Here is a 20,254-nt window from a genome sequence, read left to right on the forward strand (position 1 = left end):
CCTGTCTGGCACTTAGTGCATGTCTAGTTACAACAAGTTAGTACAGATCATTGTTCATAGCCAGCTTGAATAAGTTGTATATGTCTCTGCCTTGTGCTATTCTTGGGAAATGTTAGCCATGCCATCAGTAATCAAGTTAGTTGTATCTTGAACGGTTTTCAAAAACTTGATGGTGTCCAGAATAACTTGACAGGATTCTCATCCTAACTGACTCATTTTCTTTCGATTTTGATAATTGCTAATTATGATCCTGTGTATCCTCTGCTGCAAATCTTGCATTTATAAGTCTAATTTGCTACCCCTGAGATGTAGCCTCTTCCCTGCTAACTCCAATAGTTCTAGTTGATCGTAATTCTTCTCTTATCAATTGCCTTCAGAGGAGATGGGTAAACAGCTGCTTTGTTGTAGGAGAGCACCATTTTGGTACTTGTATCTCAGTCAGACCAAAGACAACTTACACATGCCTATACCCTGTCACCTGTCACGAAAGTCACATTTTCCCCTGCATCTTCTAACACTAATCCTATTTCATGGTCCCTATGCTAAGTCTCACTGCACTCTTACTAGGGTCCATTTATATTTTCCTTTCCCACCAGACCTACATTCATTACTGCATTATGTGCAGTATAATCCTAATCTAGGAGTGTATTTTAACATTCAATTTTTTCTTGGAAATTCCTGTTTTGTGTCTTCAAGAATGTCTAGTTTCTTTAGTACTGGTGGTAGAATTTGACTGCCTGACCTATTCTTTGTCTAATTTCCCCTATTGCTCACTTGGGTGCAGGATGGGGGCTGCTTCTACTTTCTCATGGCCCATGTGATGGTTGCGGAATGTGTCGAATACCTTGAACATTTCCAGTTTTTGTTTTCGGATTTGCATCATACAAGTGTAGTCTCCAGTAACTGGCAGGCAAGGGGTGAAGCAGCAATTGGGGAATGTGAAGTTTGAGATTGGTACACAATACTATCCCTTTCTCCCTCTAGATCTGGACATAATTGTCCTTCTCAAACCTTTTTGGTATCATCTTGTTCCCTGTCAATCAAATGATTGGCTGATTTGTTTTAGCATGGGCTTCCAACACCACCACCCTATTTGTTTGTGTTCCTGTTGCTGTCCATTCCAAACCAACTTGATCCCACTTGGTTCCGCAGCTTGGTCATGAGTTCTTTCATAATTTCTCTGAGTCATTCCACAATGTCATTTATCCCTTTTTGGCCAGTCTGTCACGTATCTGCTACCGGGTCTTCATTTCCCATTGTTTGAACCATGCCTACTATTTGACTTTCAGGAAGCCTCATGTCTCAGGTCTTAACCTAATTGGTGAAGTTCCCATTAAATCAGATACTTGCTAGATTATACGTGATTTGACTCCTTTCAAAAGTACTCCAAATCCAAAGTTAGCAACAATAGACACAAAGGTTTCTTTTACATACAGCTCCTGTGGTATTTTTGCGCTGACAGATTTCATTAGTGGTCAATTAAATTCTTCCCAATGATTTATCTCATTTTTACTAGTACAAATTAAAAGCACCTAGACTGTTTCCATTGACTATTTGTTTCAAATTAAAGTATTTAAATTTATTTGCCTAAAAAATCAATTGAATTACCCATTGTATGTTTGAACTAACAACTTGTGTGAAATAATTTTATCAGTCCAATTTCAGAAACAATTATGTCTGGTCTCAAAAGTTTTAAAAATGATTGTGGTCAATTCATTGTTTCCCCTGTTTTCAAATACCTTGTTCTTAAATTCATCATACTCATTTTTTTTAACCTCTGAATGTTATATATTCAGATTCATGTTCCTTAATTTGGTTTGTTATCCTTCAGTTGGAGTCATAGAGTCATACAGCATGGAAACAGACCCTTCAGTTCAACCAGTACATGGCGACCATGTTCCCAAACTAAACTTGTCCCACCTGCCTACGCTTGGCCCATATCCCCTCCAAACCTTTCCAATTCATAAACATCGAAATGTCTTTTAAACGTAACTGTACCTGCATCCGCTACTTCGACTGGCAGTTCATTCCACACACAAACCACTCTCTGTGTAAAAAGGTTGCCCATCATGTTCTTCTTAAAACTTTCTCTTCTCACCTTAAAAATATGCCCCCTGGTTTTGAACTCCCCTCATCCCAGGAAGAAGACCCTTGATATTCACCTTATCTATGCGTTCATGATTTTATAAATCTCAATAAGGTCACCTCTCAATCTCCTATGCTCCAGTAAAAATGTCCCAGCCTATCTAGTCTATTTCCTATCCAGCCTATTTTTATATCTCAAATGCTCCATTCCCGACAGCATTCTGGTAAATCTTTTCTGAACCCTATCCAGTTTAATAATATCTTTCCTATAACAGAGTGACCAGAACTACACACAGAATTCTAGAAGAGGTCTCACCAACATCCTTTACAACCTCAACATAACTCAACAACTCCTATATCCAAAGGTCTGAGCAATGAAGGCAAGCGTGCTAAACACCTTCTTATCCACCCTGCCTATTTATGACACAGATTTCAAAGAATGATGCTCCTGAACCCCTAGGTCTCTGTTCTACAACACTCCCCAGAGCCCTACCATTAATTGTATAAGCCCTGCCCTTGTTTGCTTTACCAAGATGCAATACCTCACGCTTATTCAAATTAAACTCCATCTGCCACTCCTTAGTCCATTAACCCAATTGATCAAGATGTCTTTGTAATCTTAGATAACCTTCTTCACTGTCCATTGTACTGCCAATTTTGGTGTCATCTGCAAACTTACTAACCATGCTTCACACATTACCATCCAAATCATTTATATAAATGACAAACAAAAGTAGATCCAGTACTGATCCCTGAAGAATACTGCTGATCACAAACCTTCAGTCCATAAAACAACCCTCCACTGTCATCCTCTGTCTCCTACCATTGAGCCAATTTTGTATCCAATTGGCAAGCTCTCACTGAATCCCATGTGATCTACCTTACCAACTAGTCTACCATGTGGAACCCTGTCAAAGGCTTTACTGAGGTCCAAGTAAACAATGTCTACCGTTCTGCTGTCATCAATCTTTTTGGTTACTTCAGTTAAAAAAAACTCAATCGAGTTCTCCGTCTGTAGATTGCCTCTCTCAATAACAATAAAATAACATGAAACATGGACTTAAATTTTTCCAGTTTTCTTTAATCTGTATTCGTATTGAGGATACTTCTTACTAAGTGTTCCAATCCCAAAAGCCTTGTTTGTTTAAATCTAAATTCTCCTTGCTCCCTCTTGCAATTTCACTCATTTTTTACTCTTTCCGGATTGTTTTGTGTTCAGTTTTGCCAGGGAGTAGTGTCATTGTCTTGTAAATTAAGATGTTTTTGTATTTTACTAGCCACCTTAACCATTTTTGTACATTACTAGCCATATTAACCATTTCTTGCCATGCTGTTTATCAAGTAGGAGCACATGATTGAAACCTGTTCTTTAGTGCAATATTTCCACTACTTTGTACCAGTACATTTTGGACTAGTCTCAGAATATCCTTGTACACTAATGTGATATCTCAATACCATGCCACACATCTTGATTCTCGCATGATCTTATCAAAACAATCTGGGGCTTTACTTATCTCTCTGCATATGGTCCTGATGCCTTGGGTGGTGGCTCGATCATCAAATTCAGTTCTCTTAAAAGGAAAGACAAAGACATCACCATGGGCCATGGAGTGACAGATGGAGTTTGATTTAGATAAGCATGAGGTGCTGCATTTTTAGTAAGGAAAAATCAGGACAGGGTTTATATACTTCATCACAGGGGCCTAGGGAGTGTTGCTGAACAAAGGGACCTAGAGGTGCAGGTGCATAGTGCCTTGAAAGTGGAATCGCGGGTAGACGGTGTGGTGAAGAAGCCATTGGCAAACTTGCCTTTGATGGTCAGTGCATTGAGTATAGGAGTTGGGATGTTATGTTGTGACTGGACAGGTCATAGGTTATGCCACTTTTAGAGTACTGTGTTCAATTCTGGTCTTCCTGCTGTATGAAAGATGTTGTTAAACTTGAAAGGAGACAGAAAGGATTTACAAGGAGGGAGAGGCTGTATAGGCTGGAGCTTTTTTCCCCTGGAGTGTCAGAGATTGAGGGTGACCTTTTATAGAGGTTAAGAAAACTATGAGGGGCATGGATAGGTTGAATAGCCAAGGTTTTTTTCCCGGGGTTAGAGAGTCCAAAACTGGAAGGCATAGGTTTAAGGTGAGGGGGAGAGATTTGAAAGGGACCTGAGGTGCAACTTTTTCACAGAGGATGGTGAGTATGTGAAATGAGCTGCCAGAGGAAGTGGTGGAGATGTGTATAATTACAACATTTAAAAGGCTTCTGAATCAGAATAGGAAGGGTTTAGAGGAATATGGGCCAAATACTGGCATGGCAAATGGGACTACATCAGTTTAGGATATCTGGTCAGCATGGACAAGTTGGACCGAATGATCTGTTTCCATGCTGTATAACTCTATGACTCTATCACCAAGAGAAAGCCACCAGTTTAGTGCTCTTATCTATACTTCCCTTTCACTAAAATGCATGTTGACCTCAATTGCCATAACAGCCCATTATTCTAATATTGTTTGGCTTCTTCTGCCACCCACTCTCTACCCTTAATCACCTGCTCTCATCCAGTTTTACAATTCAACAAGTCACCATCCTATCTCATTCCTGCGCCCTGGAGAAATTTGCATTCCAATGAAACAAATTCTTATAACGTCTTAAAGCAGAAGTCAAACGTTTCTGTTTGATTCAGGCAGAATCATACTTTGTTCTTTCTCGGAGATAACCCCCTTTTATAAAAAAAAATTACTTGATAACATACACTAGATATTTGATATGTCAATATGAAAATTTGTCCAAATTCAATATTTCATTTACTCCTTCAAAGACACTAACAATCTTCTTTCTATGCATTTAAAACCACTGACACTGCGTGCATACATTTTATTTTCCAGAATCCCTTTTAATTTCAAGTAACCGTTCCCCGTTAAATATTTTAGAATGCCAGACCATGTGAGTCTTAATATAATTGTTTGTATGATACACTCAATCTTCCCTTCAGTGATGCAATTTATGTTAAATCACTTGCTTATCACCAACCTTTCCTTTTTCCTAGTTTTTTGCTTCTGCTGTGTGGAAATCTTGAAAACAATTTATGTTCCCTTATGTTAGCTTAATGCAGAAGATCAGGAGGCATATTAATTTCACAAATTGTTAATCTGGGATATGCTAAATTTAATAATAACAAACTTGAATACATTGTTACAAAGTTATCTCTAATACAAAGATTTAATTTAGTCAATTGCTATACTGTTTTTAATACACCAGTACTTTTCCGTAGCTGTCATCCTGATCCTTTGCTGTGGCCTAACAAGCTGGGGGGTGTATCATCTCTGTCTTATTTGGAAGATAAATACATACCCCTTAGCCTTACAGCTGTAAGTCTAAACTATTAGACTAAATAAAAACAGAAAGAACTGCGGATGCTGTAAATCAGGAACAAAAACAAAGTCGCTGGAAAAGCTCAGCAGGTCTGGCAGCATCTGTGAAGGAGAAAACAGAGTTAACATTTTGGGTCCGGTGACCCTTCCTCAGAACAGTTCTGCGGAAGGGTCACCAGACCCAAAACGTTAACTCTGTTTTCTCCTTCACAGATGCGGCCAGACCTGCTGAGCTTTTCCAGCGACTTTGTTTTTGTTCGTAAAATATTAGACTATTGTCTTTACTCTGCTCTCAATCTCATGGTGCGTTTCTCCATCCACATGAAGCTGAGTAATGTCACGTGATGTTGGAGTACTAAGCTCTGCATTGCCTATATGTAGGTAGAACAATAATATTTGATCAATTAATTTTATTTTAATTGTGTGAATATAATTAAACTAAGTCAATCATGAAATGTTAGTTAACCCATTAATCCTACAATTCGCAAACTGGATGGATTAAACTTATGTAGCTGTGATGAATTTGAAAAACTTTTATTTGATTGACTTAGTACTCAGTATTGCAATGAATGTGCAACTTTCTCAGTATTTTGTGTTGCAATGACTGACTGACTGATTTCTTTTGTGGGTCCTGTATTACATATCTTACCGTCTTGCGACCAGGGATTTTTGTGAGATGTTAGATTTGTTCATTTCATTACATCATTTAGCCATGTTAATTGTCTTCACTTTTTATAGTAACTTTAGCTTTTCCAGATAACCACCTCAAAAATAAAGTCCCTGCAACATTTTTCTCACATCAAAAATGAACATCGAGACAGAGTCATACTGCATGGATACAGACCTTTCAATCCAACTAGTCCACGCTAATCATGTCCCCAAACTAAACTATTCCCACCTGTCTGAATTTGGCCCAGCTCCCTCCAAACTTTTCCTATTCACGTAATTATCCAAATGTCTTTTAAATGTTGTAGCTGTACCAGCATCCACCACTTCCTTAGGAAGTTCATTCTGCACAATACCCAGTCTCTGCATCAAAAAGTTGCCTCAAGTCCTTTTTAAAACTTTCTCCTCTCACCTTAAAAATATGCCCCCTAGTTATGACCTCTCCCACTTTAGGGCAAGGATCTTTGCTATTCACCTTATATAAAAACCAATGTAAGGTCACCCCTCAACCTCCAATGCTCCAGTTAAAAATGTCCCTGTCTATCCAGCCTACTTTTATAACACAAACTCTCCATTCCCATCAACATCTTGGTAAATCCTTCTGAACCCTCTCCAATTTAATAATATCCTTCCTATAACAGGGCAACCAGAACTGCACACATCTCCTGAAGAGGCCTCACCAACGTCCTGTACAGCCTCAACATGACATCATAAGGACTGAGCAATGAAGACAAGCATGCTAAACACCTTCTTAACCATCCTGTCTACCTGTGATGCAAATTTCAAAGAATTATATATGTGAACCCCTAGGTCCCTCTGTTCTACAACACTACCCAGGGCCATACCATTAATTACATACGTCCGGCCTTCGTTTTACCAAAATGCAATACCTCACATTTCTCCAAATTAACTCCATCTGCCACTCCTTAGCCCATTGACCCAATTGATCAAGATCTTTGTACTCTTAGATAACCTTCTTCACTGTCCACTATACCACCAATTTTAGTGTCATCTGCAAACTTACTAATCATGCCTCCTATATTTTCATCCAAATCTTTTATATAAATGACAAACAAAAGTAGATCCAGCACCGATCCCTGTGGAAGACCACTGGTCAAAGGCTTCCAGTCTGACAAACAACCCGTCACCACAACCCTCTGGATGAACTTTTCATCACATGACCTATTTGCTAATATGGAATTTAAATAATATGTTGAATTTGTTTAAGATTATGATTGACCTGCATGTATCTGTTGTTGCTTCCAAACTCCTCAATTATCTAAATAATCAGTTTTTTTTCTGTATGAAAATATAAAGTATAGAAATTGCACTGCATCTCTCTCATGTTTTCAGTATTTCAGGTTAACAAAATGACCATTGACAACCCATAGAGGCCCACTTAAGCCCTATTATTGAGGCAGGTGTTTTCCTGATGGGCCTACCAACTCCTCTGACCTCCAAAGCCTATTAAATCCATTTGTTGTAAAATGCCAACGATACAGACACAATACTACCACTAATTCTGCACCAACATAAATAATCAAAATCATATGTCAAAACTAACATTTAGATGCTATTTAATTTCATGATCCATCTGGTCTGTGTGCTTCCAGCATATGCATGATGTGCCCATGCTGGTCTCTAAACAGTCAGAATGCGTCTTGTAGGGAGCCTGCATTTTTGGAATTTCCAACTTGCATAGTGCAGGCACCATTGGTACTGCAAAGTCTTCTTTCACAGCCCTGTGGGTTTCTTGTATAGCTTGGTGTCAGATTTTGTTTGATAATGCTCTGGGATTTTACATAAATATTAAATATAAGTCATGAGAAATTTGAAGAGTTTATATGTTTTAGAAAACTTTTTTTTTGTGAGACTGATATAGAGTCATAGAGATACACAGCACAGAAACAGACCCTTCGGTCCAACTCTTCCATGCCCACCAGATATCTTAAATGAATCTAGTCCCATTCACCAGCATTTGGCCCATATCCCTCTAAACCCTTCTTATTCATATCCCCATCCAGATACCCCCTCCACCACTTCCTCTGGCAGCGCATTCCGTACACGCACCACCCTCTGTGTGAAAATGTTGCCCCTTAGGTTCCTTTTAAATCTTTCCCCTCTCACCTTAAACCTATGCCCTCGAGTTTTGGACTCCCCCTCCCCCCCCCACCCCGGGAATAGAACCTTGTCTATTCACCCTATCATGCCCCTCATGATTTTATAAACCTCTATAAGGTCACCCCTCAGCCTCCGAAGCTCCAGGGAAAATAGCCTCAGCCTATTCAGCCTCTTCCTATAGCCGAAATCCTCCAACCATGGCAACATTCTTGTGAATCTTTTCTGAACCCTTTCAAGTTTCACAATATCCTTCCTATAGCAAGGAGACCAGAATTGCACGCAGTATTCCAAAAGTGGCCTAACCAATGTCCTGTACAGCCGCAACATGACCTCTCAACTTCTATATTCAATGCACTGAAGAGTAAAGGCAAGCTTAGCAAACACCGCCTTCACTATCCTATCTACCTGCAACACTACTTTCAAGGAACTGTGAACCTGCATTCCAAGTTCTCTTTGTTCAGCAACACTCCCCAGCACCTTACCATTAAGTGTATAAGTCCTGCCCTGATTTGCCTTTGCAAAATGCAGCACCTCACATTTATCTAAATTAAACTACATCTGCGACACCTTAGCCCATCGGCTCATCTGATCAAGATCCCATTGTACTCTGAGGTAACCTTCTTCGCTGTATATATTTCAATTGGGTCATGTAGGAATCCACCTTTACTTCCTACTCATAACATTAGTCAATAATAATAATAATAAACTTTCTAGTATTATTGATAAAAATTAATACTTTGATATAGCTACTTGTCATTTTTCGTAGTTCTGTTGCCCAAATAATTCTATTTGTTACTCCAAAACATTAACCAAGCATTGGTGCAACTTGTGAATAGTACTGTTACGCTAAACTGGTATAGAAATGCTAATTAGGATTCCTTCATAGTTTAATGCATAACTAATCTACCTGAGGCCAGCAAACTTCACAGAGGTATCTAGCATAAAGTGTGTTTAGTTGATTATCATAAAAGGGAATTATTGGACTGTCATTCCTGGGTAAGGTCAAAATATGACTTTAGGAGTGTGTGTGCACCTGAATACTGGCTAGCAAATTAATTGGATTATTTGTGTGCATGAATTTTAACCATTTGCCACCTGATTGAACTGTATGCTGACATTGCAGTTTGAGATTACAACTTGCTTCCTTAGGTGGAGTACTGTTTACAGCAATTAACGGCCTTTTCTGTTCTTGCACCTTTGAAAAATTACAAATGTTGATTTGAACTGTTGATATGTTTTGGATAGGAAAAGTATGTTGCAGCCAATGTATTTCTTGGCCTGGATACTTTCTGCTGTGGGATTCTAGTCCCATGAGTGCAATTCTTCTAATAAAGTACATATCTTGTTGTTTACTTCAATTGATTAACTTTCAAACATGTTTGCATCCTGCATTGATTTAAATCTTGAGAGCTTTAACTTATCCAATTTACAGGTGACAGAAGTGAGGTCGATGAGTTTCCACTCTTTTGTCCGCTTCACAGTAAAGAGCCAATGAAGCTGTTCTGTGAGACCTGCGATGTGCTGGCCTGCTGGAATTGCCAGCTATCACAACACAAAGGCCATAGGTAAGGTGGAGGGAGATAATCTAACAGGAGGATTGCAAGGTCCCGTCTCCCTGCAAGTTTAAAGCTGCATAAGTTAGTTATCAAAACCCAATGCAGGATACTTTGCCTCAGAGTTAAGAAATTATTTAAGAAATTTTTGTGATGCTGCAACCAGTTTTCTGTGTATGGGTGGAACAATGTTTTTTTATTCAGATTGAATAGGATTAGAGGGTAAGGAAATAATGGGACCAATGTAATTAGAATTATATGCTTGAGGGTTTGAGGGTTGGAGCAAAATGAAGAAGCGTAAGAAAATGAGTCGCACAGTGTGATTCTACTGTGACTTTAAGAGGTATATTCTGTCCCTGTTTTTATTTTGAAGCAGAAGTGATGAGCTGCTTGGTCCAAGCCAATAGAGTAAGCAGCTTGCAAGGTCCCCGAGTGTTTGTTTTAAATTTAAACAATGGAAGCATGAGTGGCTGGAGTCAGGCTCCCAAAGAACCAGGGTTTTCGTTTAACTTTCAGCAGTTGTTGGGGTTTTGAAGATGATAGTGGAAACTGCCATATATCTCTCCCTGCTGCAACAAAATGTTTGAGTTCTCTTTCCAGAACTTTTTCTTGATTTTTTTTTTTTTTTTTTCTCCTGGGCTGGAGAAACATTGCATGTGAGACAATCTATTTTACTGAAGTTGCCTTTGCTAAGGTGTATTTATAGGATGTTATGCTAATAGAACAGTTGCTGTTTAGTTGTTAAATAATCTAGTATTCTGTTAAGTTTTCCAAGAGTTAAAGTTACTGATTCTTCTTTCTTTTGTTTGTATTTTAACTGTCAGGTAAGGATAATGTTTTGCTTAAAGCCGAGTAGTGTAACCAATCGAATTACAGCTGGAACATAGCACCTTACACTTGCCTTTAAATAAGATAAAAGTTAGGATCTTGGCTATCTCCTTCATACCTTTTGAAGGGGTTTGGTCTGGTCCCTAACAACAGGAAGAAGAAACAGGAATGGGGATATTTAAAATATCCAGCAGGTTGTAGGGAGAATCTACTTCTATGGTTATGGGAGAGGCTTATGATAAAAATTCATAAATGGGCCAAACTGATTTCGCAGTGGCTACTGAGGTGCTGGTTCTATCAATTTGCTTTTCCTATTTCTTGCTCACAGTTTCAAATATCTGGAAGATGCTTTACAAAATCAGAAGATGATTTTGGAGGAATTATCACTGAAAATGGGAGAGAAAAAAGTCAGCATCCAGAACACAGCAAAACAAGTAGAGGACAGGTAATGTGGTCTACTTTTACTAAAAAAAGATAATCACTGACTTAAAATTGGTTCAAGCAGGCAGTTTGAAATAAAAACAAATCTGTAATTTATTCTATATGAAGCTACTTAAGCTGATCAAGACTGAAAAAGGATTGAAACTGAGATGAATAAAAATTTAAACATTTCGGTTTAAACATTGAAGATGTTTGTTCCAAGTCTTGTTGCCAAAATATAAGAAGGCAATAGCCTTGCTAATTCAAGGACTCTGTATCAAGTTAATAAATACTTTTCTAAAAAGTCAATTAAAATTAGTCAATATAATTTCTAAAGTCAAATCCATTAGCAATTTTTAAAAAAATGGGATTTGACTTTAAATGTAATTTTTTTGACATTGGACTTGGTAACAAAAGCTGTTGCAACAATTTGTCCAATATCTGCCAATATTCTATTTAAAATCATCTGATTTATCAATGAGCATGGCACAACCTTCCATTGTTCTTCAGTGGAGAGCTGTTTCAGGATGCCTATTATGTGTCTGCAGCTCACTGGCTTGGGTCTCAGGTTTCATGGTCAACAGACCAATCAGGCACAGGAATTAGATACTGAGCCAATCAGTAACCAAAACTGATTCCTCTCACATTTCTTGAAAATAGTTCTAAGCTGTGTGTCTTGTATCTTTCAGGAGATTTTCATTTAAACATAATGTTTACTTACACAGCACATATTTATTTTATTTTTGTACTGGACTAATTGGTTTGATTTCAACTTTTTTGCTGCACTACTACCAATCAAGACATATCAACTGATATAAAGTCTCCTCTTTACATGCTTGGTATTTCGAGGAAAATTTCTATATCTGAACAACTCACTGTAGATAATATCCAATTTGTCAAAGGGGAGTTCTAGTGCCATTTTAAAAAGCTGGAACTGCACATTTCAGCCCTGTTCAAGAAATCTTGTTCCTTCAGGCTTGGCACTTCCAGTACAGAATACATATTGCTAGCACTATGTCATTCAGGAGAAAACTAAATAACACAGGAGGTCCTCTCAGAAGTGAAAAGTACTTTTTTTTTTTAAAAGTTGGTGATACTTGAGCACGGCTAGCGAAGCAAGGATTTGTTGCCCATCTCTAATTGCCTCTGAGAAGGTGATCATGAACTACTGCCACGAACCACTGCAGTTGTAGCTACATCAGTAATCCTGTTAGGAATAGAGTTTTAGATGAAAGTGAGGGAACAGCAGTATAGTTCAACCAGACTTGTCATGGCTTGGAGAGGAACTTGCTGTTCCCTGCCCTTATCCTTCATGTTACAACAGATTGCCGGTTTGGAACGTGCTATGCTAAGAACTTCAAGATGGACTTCAGTGACTCATTTTTAGATGGCACACACAACTACCACTGTGCCTCAGTGATGGCGTGCGTGCATATTTAAGTGTGTGGGGTGTCTATCTGTTGAACTGCTTTGTCCTGGATGGTGTCAATTTTCTTGGGTGTTATTGAAGTTCTACTTTTCTGACTGAGGGAAGGCACATTTTCTAGATTTTTGATTCTGATGTTTTGGTGTGGAGCCAGGGCAATTGTAGGGAATGACCATGGGTTGGCTGGAGGTTGTAAGGTAGAGAAGCTTGATACATCAGGCCCTGCTGCTTGCGAGATTGAATGTCACAGATCAGTTCAAAGGGTAGCATGAAGAGCAACCTTCGGGGAGCAATATCAGCTCGGTAAACTTGAAAGATTGCTTGTTCCATCAGTTCAGAGCAGGAAAGGCAGCCAAAGGTTGTCAGTACCATATAGATGAAGGGGTGTGGTTAGCTCCCTGAAATTAGAGGCCTATATACAGTAATTGCTCAGTGTGATTAGCAGTTGGGTCAAAAGAAAGCCTGTGACTAATAGAGTTCTTCTCAGAATAGCTAGAGTGCTGGAACTAGGCGCTATGGTGCAATCTAATTAAAGTAGTGGGAAATTGTAGTAAGAGAAGAGATTGAGAACTGGGAAGTGAGCAATCATTAGAGCAGGCTGAGTTTGAGTGGCTTTTGAGAGGAATAAATGGTTAGGTCTTTCAAAGAGAGTAGCTGAAATCCCTTGAACAAGAGTTTTAAAGGATTTTGTGATTCGGCTATTTGTTGATGTCTGGTTGGGTTGCTGAGAAATTTGACGGATCTGTCTTTGTTGTATCTGTCATTTTATGTGTAGTTTGTTTGACCATAGTTTGCCTGTTGTTTCATATTTATCTCCTGTTAATTCTACATGTTAGAATATGAGACAGAAAATTTTGACTGCTTTGCTGATTATTATATAGTAAAATATCTTCTGATGTTTAAACTCATGGAATCATATGGCTTTATCCTCTTCGTAGCAAGTGGGTTTTCAAATTTTGACTGCTCTACTGGTGCCTACCCAGGATTCTAACCAAATTGTAGGTCTTATCTGGGATCACAGAAGTGAGGAAAATTCCATTACATTCCCAACTTGTGCCATGTAGTTGTGCAAATGCTTTAGGAGGTCAGGAAACCTGCTTACCTCAGAATTTCCAGTCTTTGACCTGCTCACCATACTTAGTCACAGTATGTACGTTGCTGACCCATTTAAGTTTGGTGATGAGCAAGCATATGTTAATGTTTTGAGATTCAGTGATGGTAATGGCCACTGAAAATCAGGTAGAAATGGTTAAATTCTCTCTTGTTGGACATGGTCATTGTCTGATGCTTGTGTATCACAAATGTTTTGTGCCATTTATCAGCCCAAGTCAAAATATTGTACATTTGGTTTGGACATTTCCAGTGTTACTAGAATCACAAATGATACCAACCACTGTGCAGCCATAAACAGACACCCTGACTTCTGATTTTACTGTGGAGGGAAAGTTGTTGATGAAGAAGTGAAGATGGTTGAGCAAGGGTATTGCCTAGAGGAGCTCCTGCAGCAATGTCCTATGGCTCCAGTACTTGGCCTCCATAATGATCTTTCTTTATGCTATAACTCCAATTGATGGAGTGGTATGGCCCAATTCTGCTTGACATCAATTTTGGTAGGGTTTCTTAATACCACATTCAGTCAAATGATGCCTTGCTGACAAGAGCAGTCATTCTCAAATCATAGAACAGTTCAGCTCTTTTATACATATTTGGTCATAAGCTGTAATGAGATCTGGAATATGATGATGCTGACAGAACCAATATTAAGCATTGGAGAACTAAGTAAGAGCTATTTAATGCCATTGTCGCAATGACACCATCCATCATTTTGCTGAAGTTTAAAAGTAGACACCTTTGGTAATAGGCTGTATGGTTTTATCTTGCATTTTGTGCAAAGGATAAACCTTGGTGATTTTACACTTTGTTGAGTAGCTTCCCTTATTAGCTCTATTATTGTTTGTTACTCTGTTTAGAAATGACTTATCTCAAAAACTAAATATTAGATTTCAATAAAGCTTGGTGCACTGATGGAATATGGCCCACTACAGAATTGCTTAGTTTTTGGCAAAGATGTAGATCAGGATCTTAGAATTTTTTAAAAGATTCAGTAGAATGGCGCAAACTGACTTTTAAAAAGAATGTTGTGGGTTCTTTACTGAGGAGGCTTTCGATTATTTCAAACTGTTGATTGTTTCAGCTGCTGTAGTGCAATTTGTCACAGCTGTCAGAAATTGAGCAGAGCTTTCAGAGCAGATTGATGCAGAATTGCCTAAAGTCTTCTTAGTCAGAGGGAATTATTTGGTAAAGATTTTTCTTAGCTTTGTAGTTTCAGAGCATCAGCCAAGCAGGAAAAGGCTCGAATCTATGTTGCATAATTGTGACAGAGATCTGCACTCTCCCAACAACCAGTTCACTTGTTATATCTGTACTGGAACAACTTGACTAGGGGTATAGTTGGTTTTGGAGTATATCTCTGCTATTGCTGCAGGGATGCAATCAGGGCTCATTGCCTTTGCCATACCCAGTGCCTTCACACATTCTTAATGTCACATGGAGTGAATCAAATTGACTGAAGATTGTCACCTGTCTTGGGCGATTTGACATTTCTAGCTGAAGGTAATTGCACATGTTTCAGCCTTGACTTTTTTCCATGCTGATCTCCGCTCTGCTATCTTTGTGGATTTGTTGACACTTCTCCTCCAGTTAGTTGTTGAATTGTCCACCTCTATTTACGACTTGATGTGACAGGACTGTAGATCTTTGATCTAGTCCATTGGTTGTGAGATCTCTTTCCTCTGTCTATTGCATGCAATGTTTGCTCTTCTGTGGTTGTCCATTAGGCACTGTGGGCCAAGTTTGAGCTGCTAAAGCTGTTGGTACTATCGTATACATTGTGAATGTTATCCTCATTATGAAGATGGGACTTTATTTCCACATGGAAATCTGATGATCAGTACTGTTATGGAAATTTAAATTACTGAAGACATGTTCAAGTAGATTGTTCATTCTTGTTTGGCTCTTGTACCATTTTCTGCGAGTCCAGTCCTATGGATATACCTTTCAGGGCTCAACCACTTCAGTCTGACTGGTGCTGCTGAGCCATCCTTTGTAATGAATGGTGAATATACCATTCATTCTGTGTCCTTTCTAGTATTGCTTCTTCTTCCTAGTGGTGTTCAATATGGAGGAACACTGATTCATTATCTGAGGTTGTGGTTGGGTACTACAATTAATAATCATCAAGATGTTTCCTTGTTCGTGTTCAACCTGGTGTCATGTGATAATATTAAGGTTATGACGAACAGCACCCATTCACTTTGCCCTACCAGACCATCAGGTTGTTCTATCATTACCGAGAGATGACTGGTGGTAGGTTAACCTGAGGGTCACTGCGCCTCCGACAAGGGGAGAGGTTGAGAAAGAGAGGCCTTCATGGTAACATCAGTTGGTACGGGAATTTAACTCCTGCTGTTGGTGTCACTCTACATTACAAATCAGCCTTCCAGCCAACTGAACTACCAGACCCCCACCCAGATCAGTGACAATACTACTGTGAGATCTTTCCCTATACATTTATGGCTGGTTTGCTGTTCTGAAATTGGTAGAAAGAAAACAAAACTGAAAAATGATTTAAAACATATTTAATTCTGACTAGTGAACGTTAGTAGAAGTATACCAATAGGAATAGTCCATAGGAATTCCATGAGCCTTCTACACGATTCAAATAAATGATATTGCTGACAAATGGGACATGGTGTCAAAGCTGTTTCCATGGCATTGCATCAACCAATCAGACTTCACTTGCCAACCTAATCAGCACTTTGTTTCTGATACAGTATTATTTGTTGTTCCCTTTGAAAGTTTTGTAACTGTTAAGATGAATGAAAGACAAAAAGCTTCCACAGGACACCTTTTTTCAGCAATACACAAGTTCTATGTTAACAAGCAATTAATTAGATCACAATTGATCTGCAACTTTAGCCCATTTATCTATCTTGGTCTGTATTCCAAAACTGACCCAATGTTAGTTTAAAAATTTTAAATTGACCTAGTTTAGCAGGTTTGGGAGAGAAGAGAGTTGTAGTTTCCCACAATCCTTTGTGTGAAGAAGTGCTCCTTGACATTGTCATTAAGCAACTAAGCTCTAGCTTTAAAGTTGTTCCCCTCCCAGTTCTGCAGTCCTTCTAGGAAAAGATTCTCTCCACCTATCCTGTCAAATCCTTTTAACCATCTATCCACATTGATTGATTGGATCATTCCTAACTGGATGAGCATTGAACTTCGTATTGCCTGATGTCCTACCTACACTCATAATTAATAATTATGATCACAGCTATACCAGTGATACTAAAATTGAAACAATGCTCAAAACAAAAATATAAGGCAATTACTGAGCTACAGCACAAACCTTTCACTGCTTGAAAGAATGTACATTTACTTAGTGCCTTCCTCATCTATGGCTTGCTCCAAAAATGTTTAATGGCTGGAGTTGAGTCATTGTTGCAATGTACCCAAATGTGGTAAAGTCATCTGAACAACAAATGGTAAATAAGGAGGTGATCTGTTTTTTAGTAACATTGGTTGAGGAATCAGTGATGGTCAGGATGCTAAGAAAGTTCTGCTCCTTTTCTTCTAATAATTTTGTATTCATTCTTGATTTTGGGTGTTACTGACATGTGTTACTGATGTCTGTTCAGTGTCACACTGAGAACGTGGTAGTGGACTGCCTTCTTGAACCACTGTAGTTTATTTTTGTCAGAAAAATAAGTAGGTTACAGAATACTTGAAAATTTAGAAGGGTATATAGCAAACAGATGCAGGAGTACAAATACCAAGTACATAAAATACGTTATGATGCAAATCAATAATGCCATAACAAAAAAAAAACAAGTGCTCACATTCATTTCTAGAAGGATAAAATTGCAAAGTAGAGAAGTTATGCTAAGTTTGTTTGAACCTTGTTGGACAGTTCTGGTCACCACGTTATGAAAAGGATAGTGAGGCACTGAAAAGGGCACAAAAGAGCCTTTAGAATGGAACCAGATTGCAATGTCTACCCATCAGAAATAAATGGACTTATGAACTTACAGAATTAGTAGAATTATAAACGATATCTCATATGTTAGAGTTGATGTTTCTCTGCACCTTCTCTGTAGTTGTAATGCTAAATTCTACCTTCTGTTCTGTTAACCTTGTATGTAATGTATGACTTGTCTGGTTAACATGCAATATAATACTTTTCACTGTATCTCAGTACATGTGACAATATAAATCAAATCAAATTTTTGATGAAGATGCTGGGTTTAATTTTGTTTGAAACGAGAAGATTGAAGATAATCTAATAGAGTTCTTTAAAATTATTCAAAGTTTAATGGCGTAAACAGGAAGCCTTCTACTTGGGAAACAGCAAATCAATATAAGATCTTCCCAAAAAAGATCAAATATAAAATTCAAAACAAATTTCTTAATTAGAGTGTAGACAAATTAGAACTCTTAACCTCATGGAGTCTTTGTGACTAATAGAATGGATGACTCTAGGAGAAAGGTACAGAGAATTATACCAATAAAGTTGGATGAGCAAGGATGAAGGATGTTTCACGATGAGCAGAGATACCCACATGGACTGGTTGGGATAAATGGCCTTTATCTGTATTACATATTCTCTCTACATCTATGTAGTTCATGTGCTGAAGGTGCTAGAACATGTACAAGTCCAAATTCATGATATTTAAAGAGAGAAAGAGTCCTGACACTATCGTTTTCATTCTATTCAATTACCTTCCCTCTATTTGATCTTGCGCTTTTCAGTCCAGTGGATTCTCAGAAGGTGAAATAGCCGCAGGTTTGCTGCTCACTCTTAGTGGGTATTCAAGACTAGCAGGTGGATCTCCTCCCATTATTTTTCCTGCATTCCTTGAAGGCCAGCTCTTGGCCTCTGCTTTGTTTACACATTGGTAGCAAAGAAGGAAATAAGTATGTAGAATCAATTATTGACCTTCCTCTATTCCCTTCTTTAGGTTAATTTGAACATATTAAGCCTGGAGTAATCCTTTTCATAGACTTTCTTTAAAGCAACAATGTTTCTATGTTCCTAGCCCACTATCCATGGAACCATACCTCAGTGAGGGAATCAGCACCTTCAGATGGATGGGAAATGGAGAAAATTGGAGATTTTTTTTTCATTCACAGGTAGTCTCGCACTTGTGATTCCTCAGTTGTTTAACTTTTGATCTTTGATGTAGCATTTTACAGAGGCACGAAGCGAAAGTGACACAGGTCTGTATAAATTAGAAGGATCGCTGGACCAAGCATTTCAACTTGTTGATATGTGTAAGCTACCTATGGTGCAATAACATTGGTGGTGGATTGGGAGCTGGTTTTCAGCTTGTTCTTAATTGGAGAGGATGTATGCGTGTGCAGAATCAATAGAAAAGAGAAGAATTCTCCTAGACCCCTCTCCCACAAAATCTATTTGTATTTTTATTAGCATTATGATGGAGCCATGGCCCCTGATGAGTTTAGACAATATTGTAATTGATTCACTTTAACCAAATTAGTGCAAATATATGTATATCTAAAATAAGTCGTTACTGAAAATGAATCTGTCTTGCAGGTTAAATGAAGTAAAGCAAATACGAATGAAGGTTGAAAATCAGATTAAGATGGCAAAGATGATCATGATGAATGAATTAAATAAGCGAGTGAATGTTCTCATGGACCAGCTGGAGGTGAGGCTTTCTGATGGACCAAACCTACTTTAACTTTACAACTGTTTCGAGAAACCCAATTTCTGCTTAAGTAGAAGGCTGCAGTCATTGATATTTGCTGGGTTTCAATCTACTTTAAAAGAATTTCAAGAGACGTTCTGATGGTATTGTGTTTTCACACCAATTACTAGTCATCAGTAGCTAGGTAATATAACGCTATACAGTGAATGTCAAAAAATGTTTTTGTTTCTTGTTCTAGTTTCACGTATGGTTGCTTTTGTTAGAAGCAATTTTCAATATGTATGTCAAGTGCATATTCATCACAGCTGAATGGATCACTTGCCTTCAATATGACTTGCTGCCACAGTTTAAATCAGCTTTTCTATTACCTTAAAACGATTGACAAAATGATGCCAGTTGTCTCCCTGAGGAGTTAAAGTTTTTTTTTGTGTATTGTTCTTTAATTCTCACGGGAGCAGATGATTTCTTAACCAGATTAGTAACTAGGTGGGCAACCTGCTTCAACACATTGGGCAATATTTCTTTTAAATATGTACAAAGCAGGTATTCATGATTGGCTGTGGGATAACTTTATAATTCTGAAATTTCATCTCTTGGGGACACAGGATTTTTTGCCTTATATCTGTACTGACAGCATAGTTAAGTTTATATTATAGGCATTTAGAATATTGCAAGCTTGAAGTCTGTTGGTGCATCAAAGAGATGCAGCGCCTTTGCTGCAGTATTTCATTGCCGGTTCCAATTCTAATTCGAATAAAAATGTTATGATGTGAGAAGATTAATTTTACAATTAAAACTTGAGAGAAATAATTTCTCCTTATTTCTCCAATAGAAAATTCTTGAATGGGCTGTAGGTGACGTGGAAACAGAATGCCATTGATGGGCTAAAATTTAACTCTAGGACATGCTTTCACCTTTAAAATGTTTGCTCTGAAGAACAGAATGCGGTACATTATCTAGAACGCTAAAACTACTTTTGGTGATCAATGAGTATAAGAGTTCAGTCATGTTTCATCCCTTTGCAACTATATTGACCAAATAGCTATAATTGAGAAATAAGCTTCA

At 38.2% G+C, this 20,254-nt stretch overlaps 1 protein-coding gene across 1 annotated transcript in view; it reads left to right on the forward strand.

Annotated features, from left to right (window-relative positions):
- Window positions 1–20,254, forward strand: part of trim66 (tripartite motif containing 66) — a 169,693-nt gene that overhangs the window by 125,168 nt on the left and 24,271 nt on the right. The window contains exons 4-6 of the mRNA XM_048606799.1: window positions 9,670–9,802; window positions 10,947–11,063; window positions 19,075–19,189. Coding sequence (XP_048462756.1) covers window positions 9,670–9,802; window positions 10,947–11,063; window positions 19,075–19,189 — 365 coding nt within the window. The remainder of the gene's footprint in view (window positions 1–9,669; window positions 9,803–10,946; window positions 11,064–19,074; window positions 19,190–20,254) is intronic.

Source organism: Rhincodon typus, chromosome 17, assembly GCF_021869965.1.
Source record: "Rhincodon typus isolate 14 chromosome 17, sRhiTyp1.1, whole genome shotgun sequence".
In the NCBI taxonomy this organism is placed as follows: Eukaryota; Metazoa; Chordata; class Chondrichthyes; order Orectolobiformes; family Rhincodontidae; genus Rhincodon; species Rhincodon typus.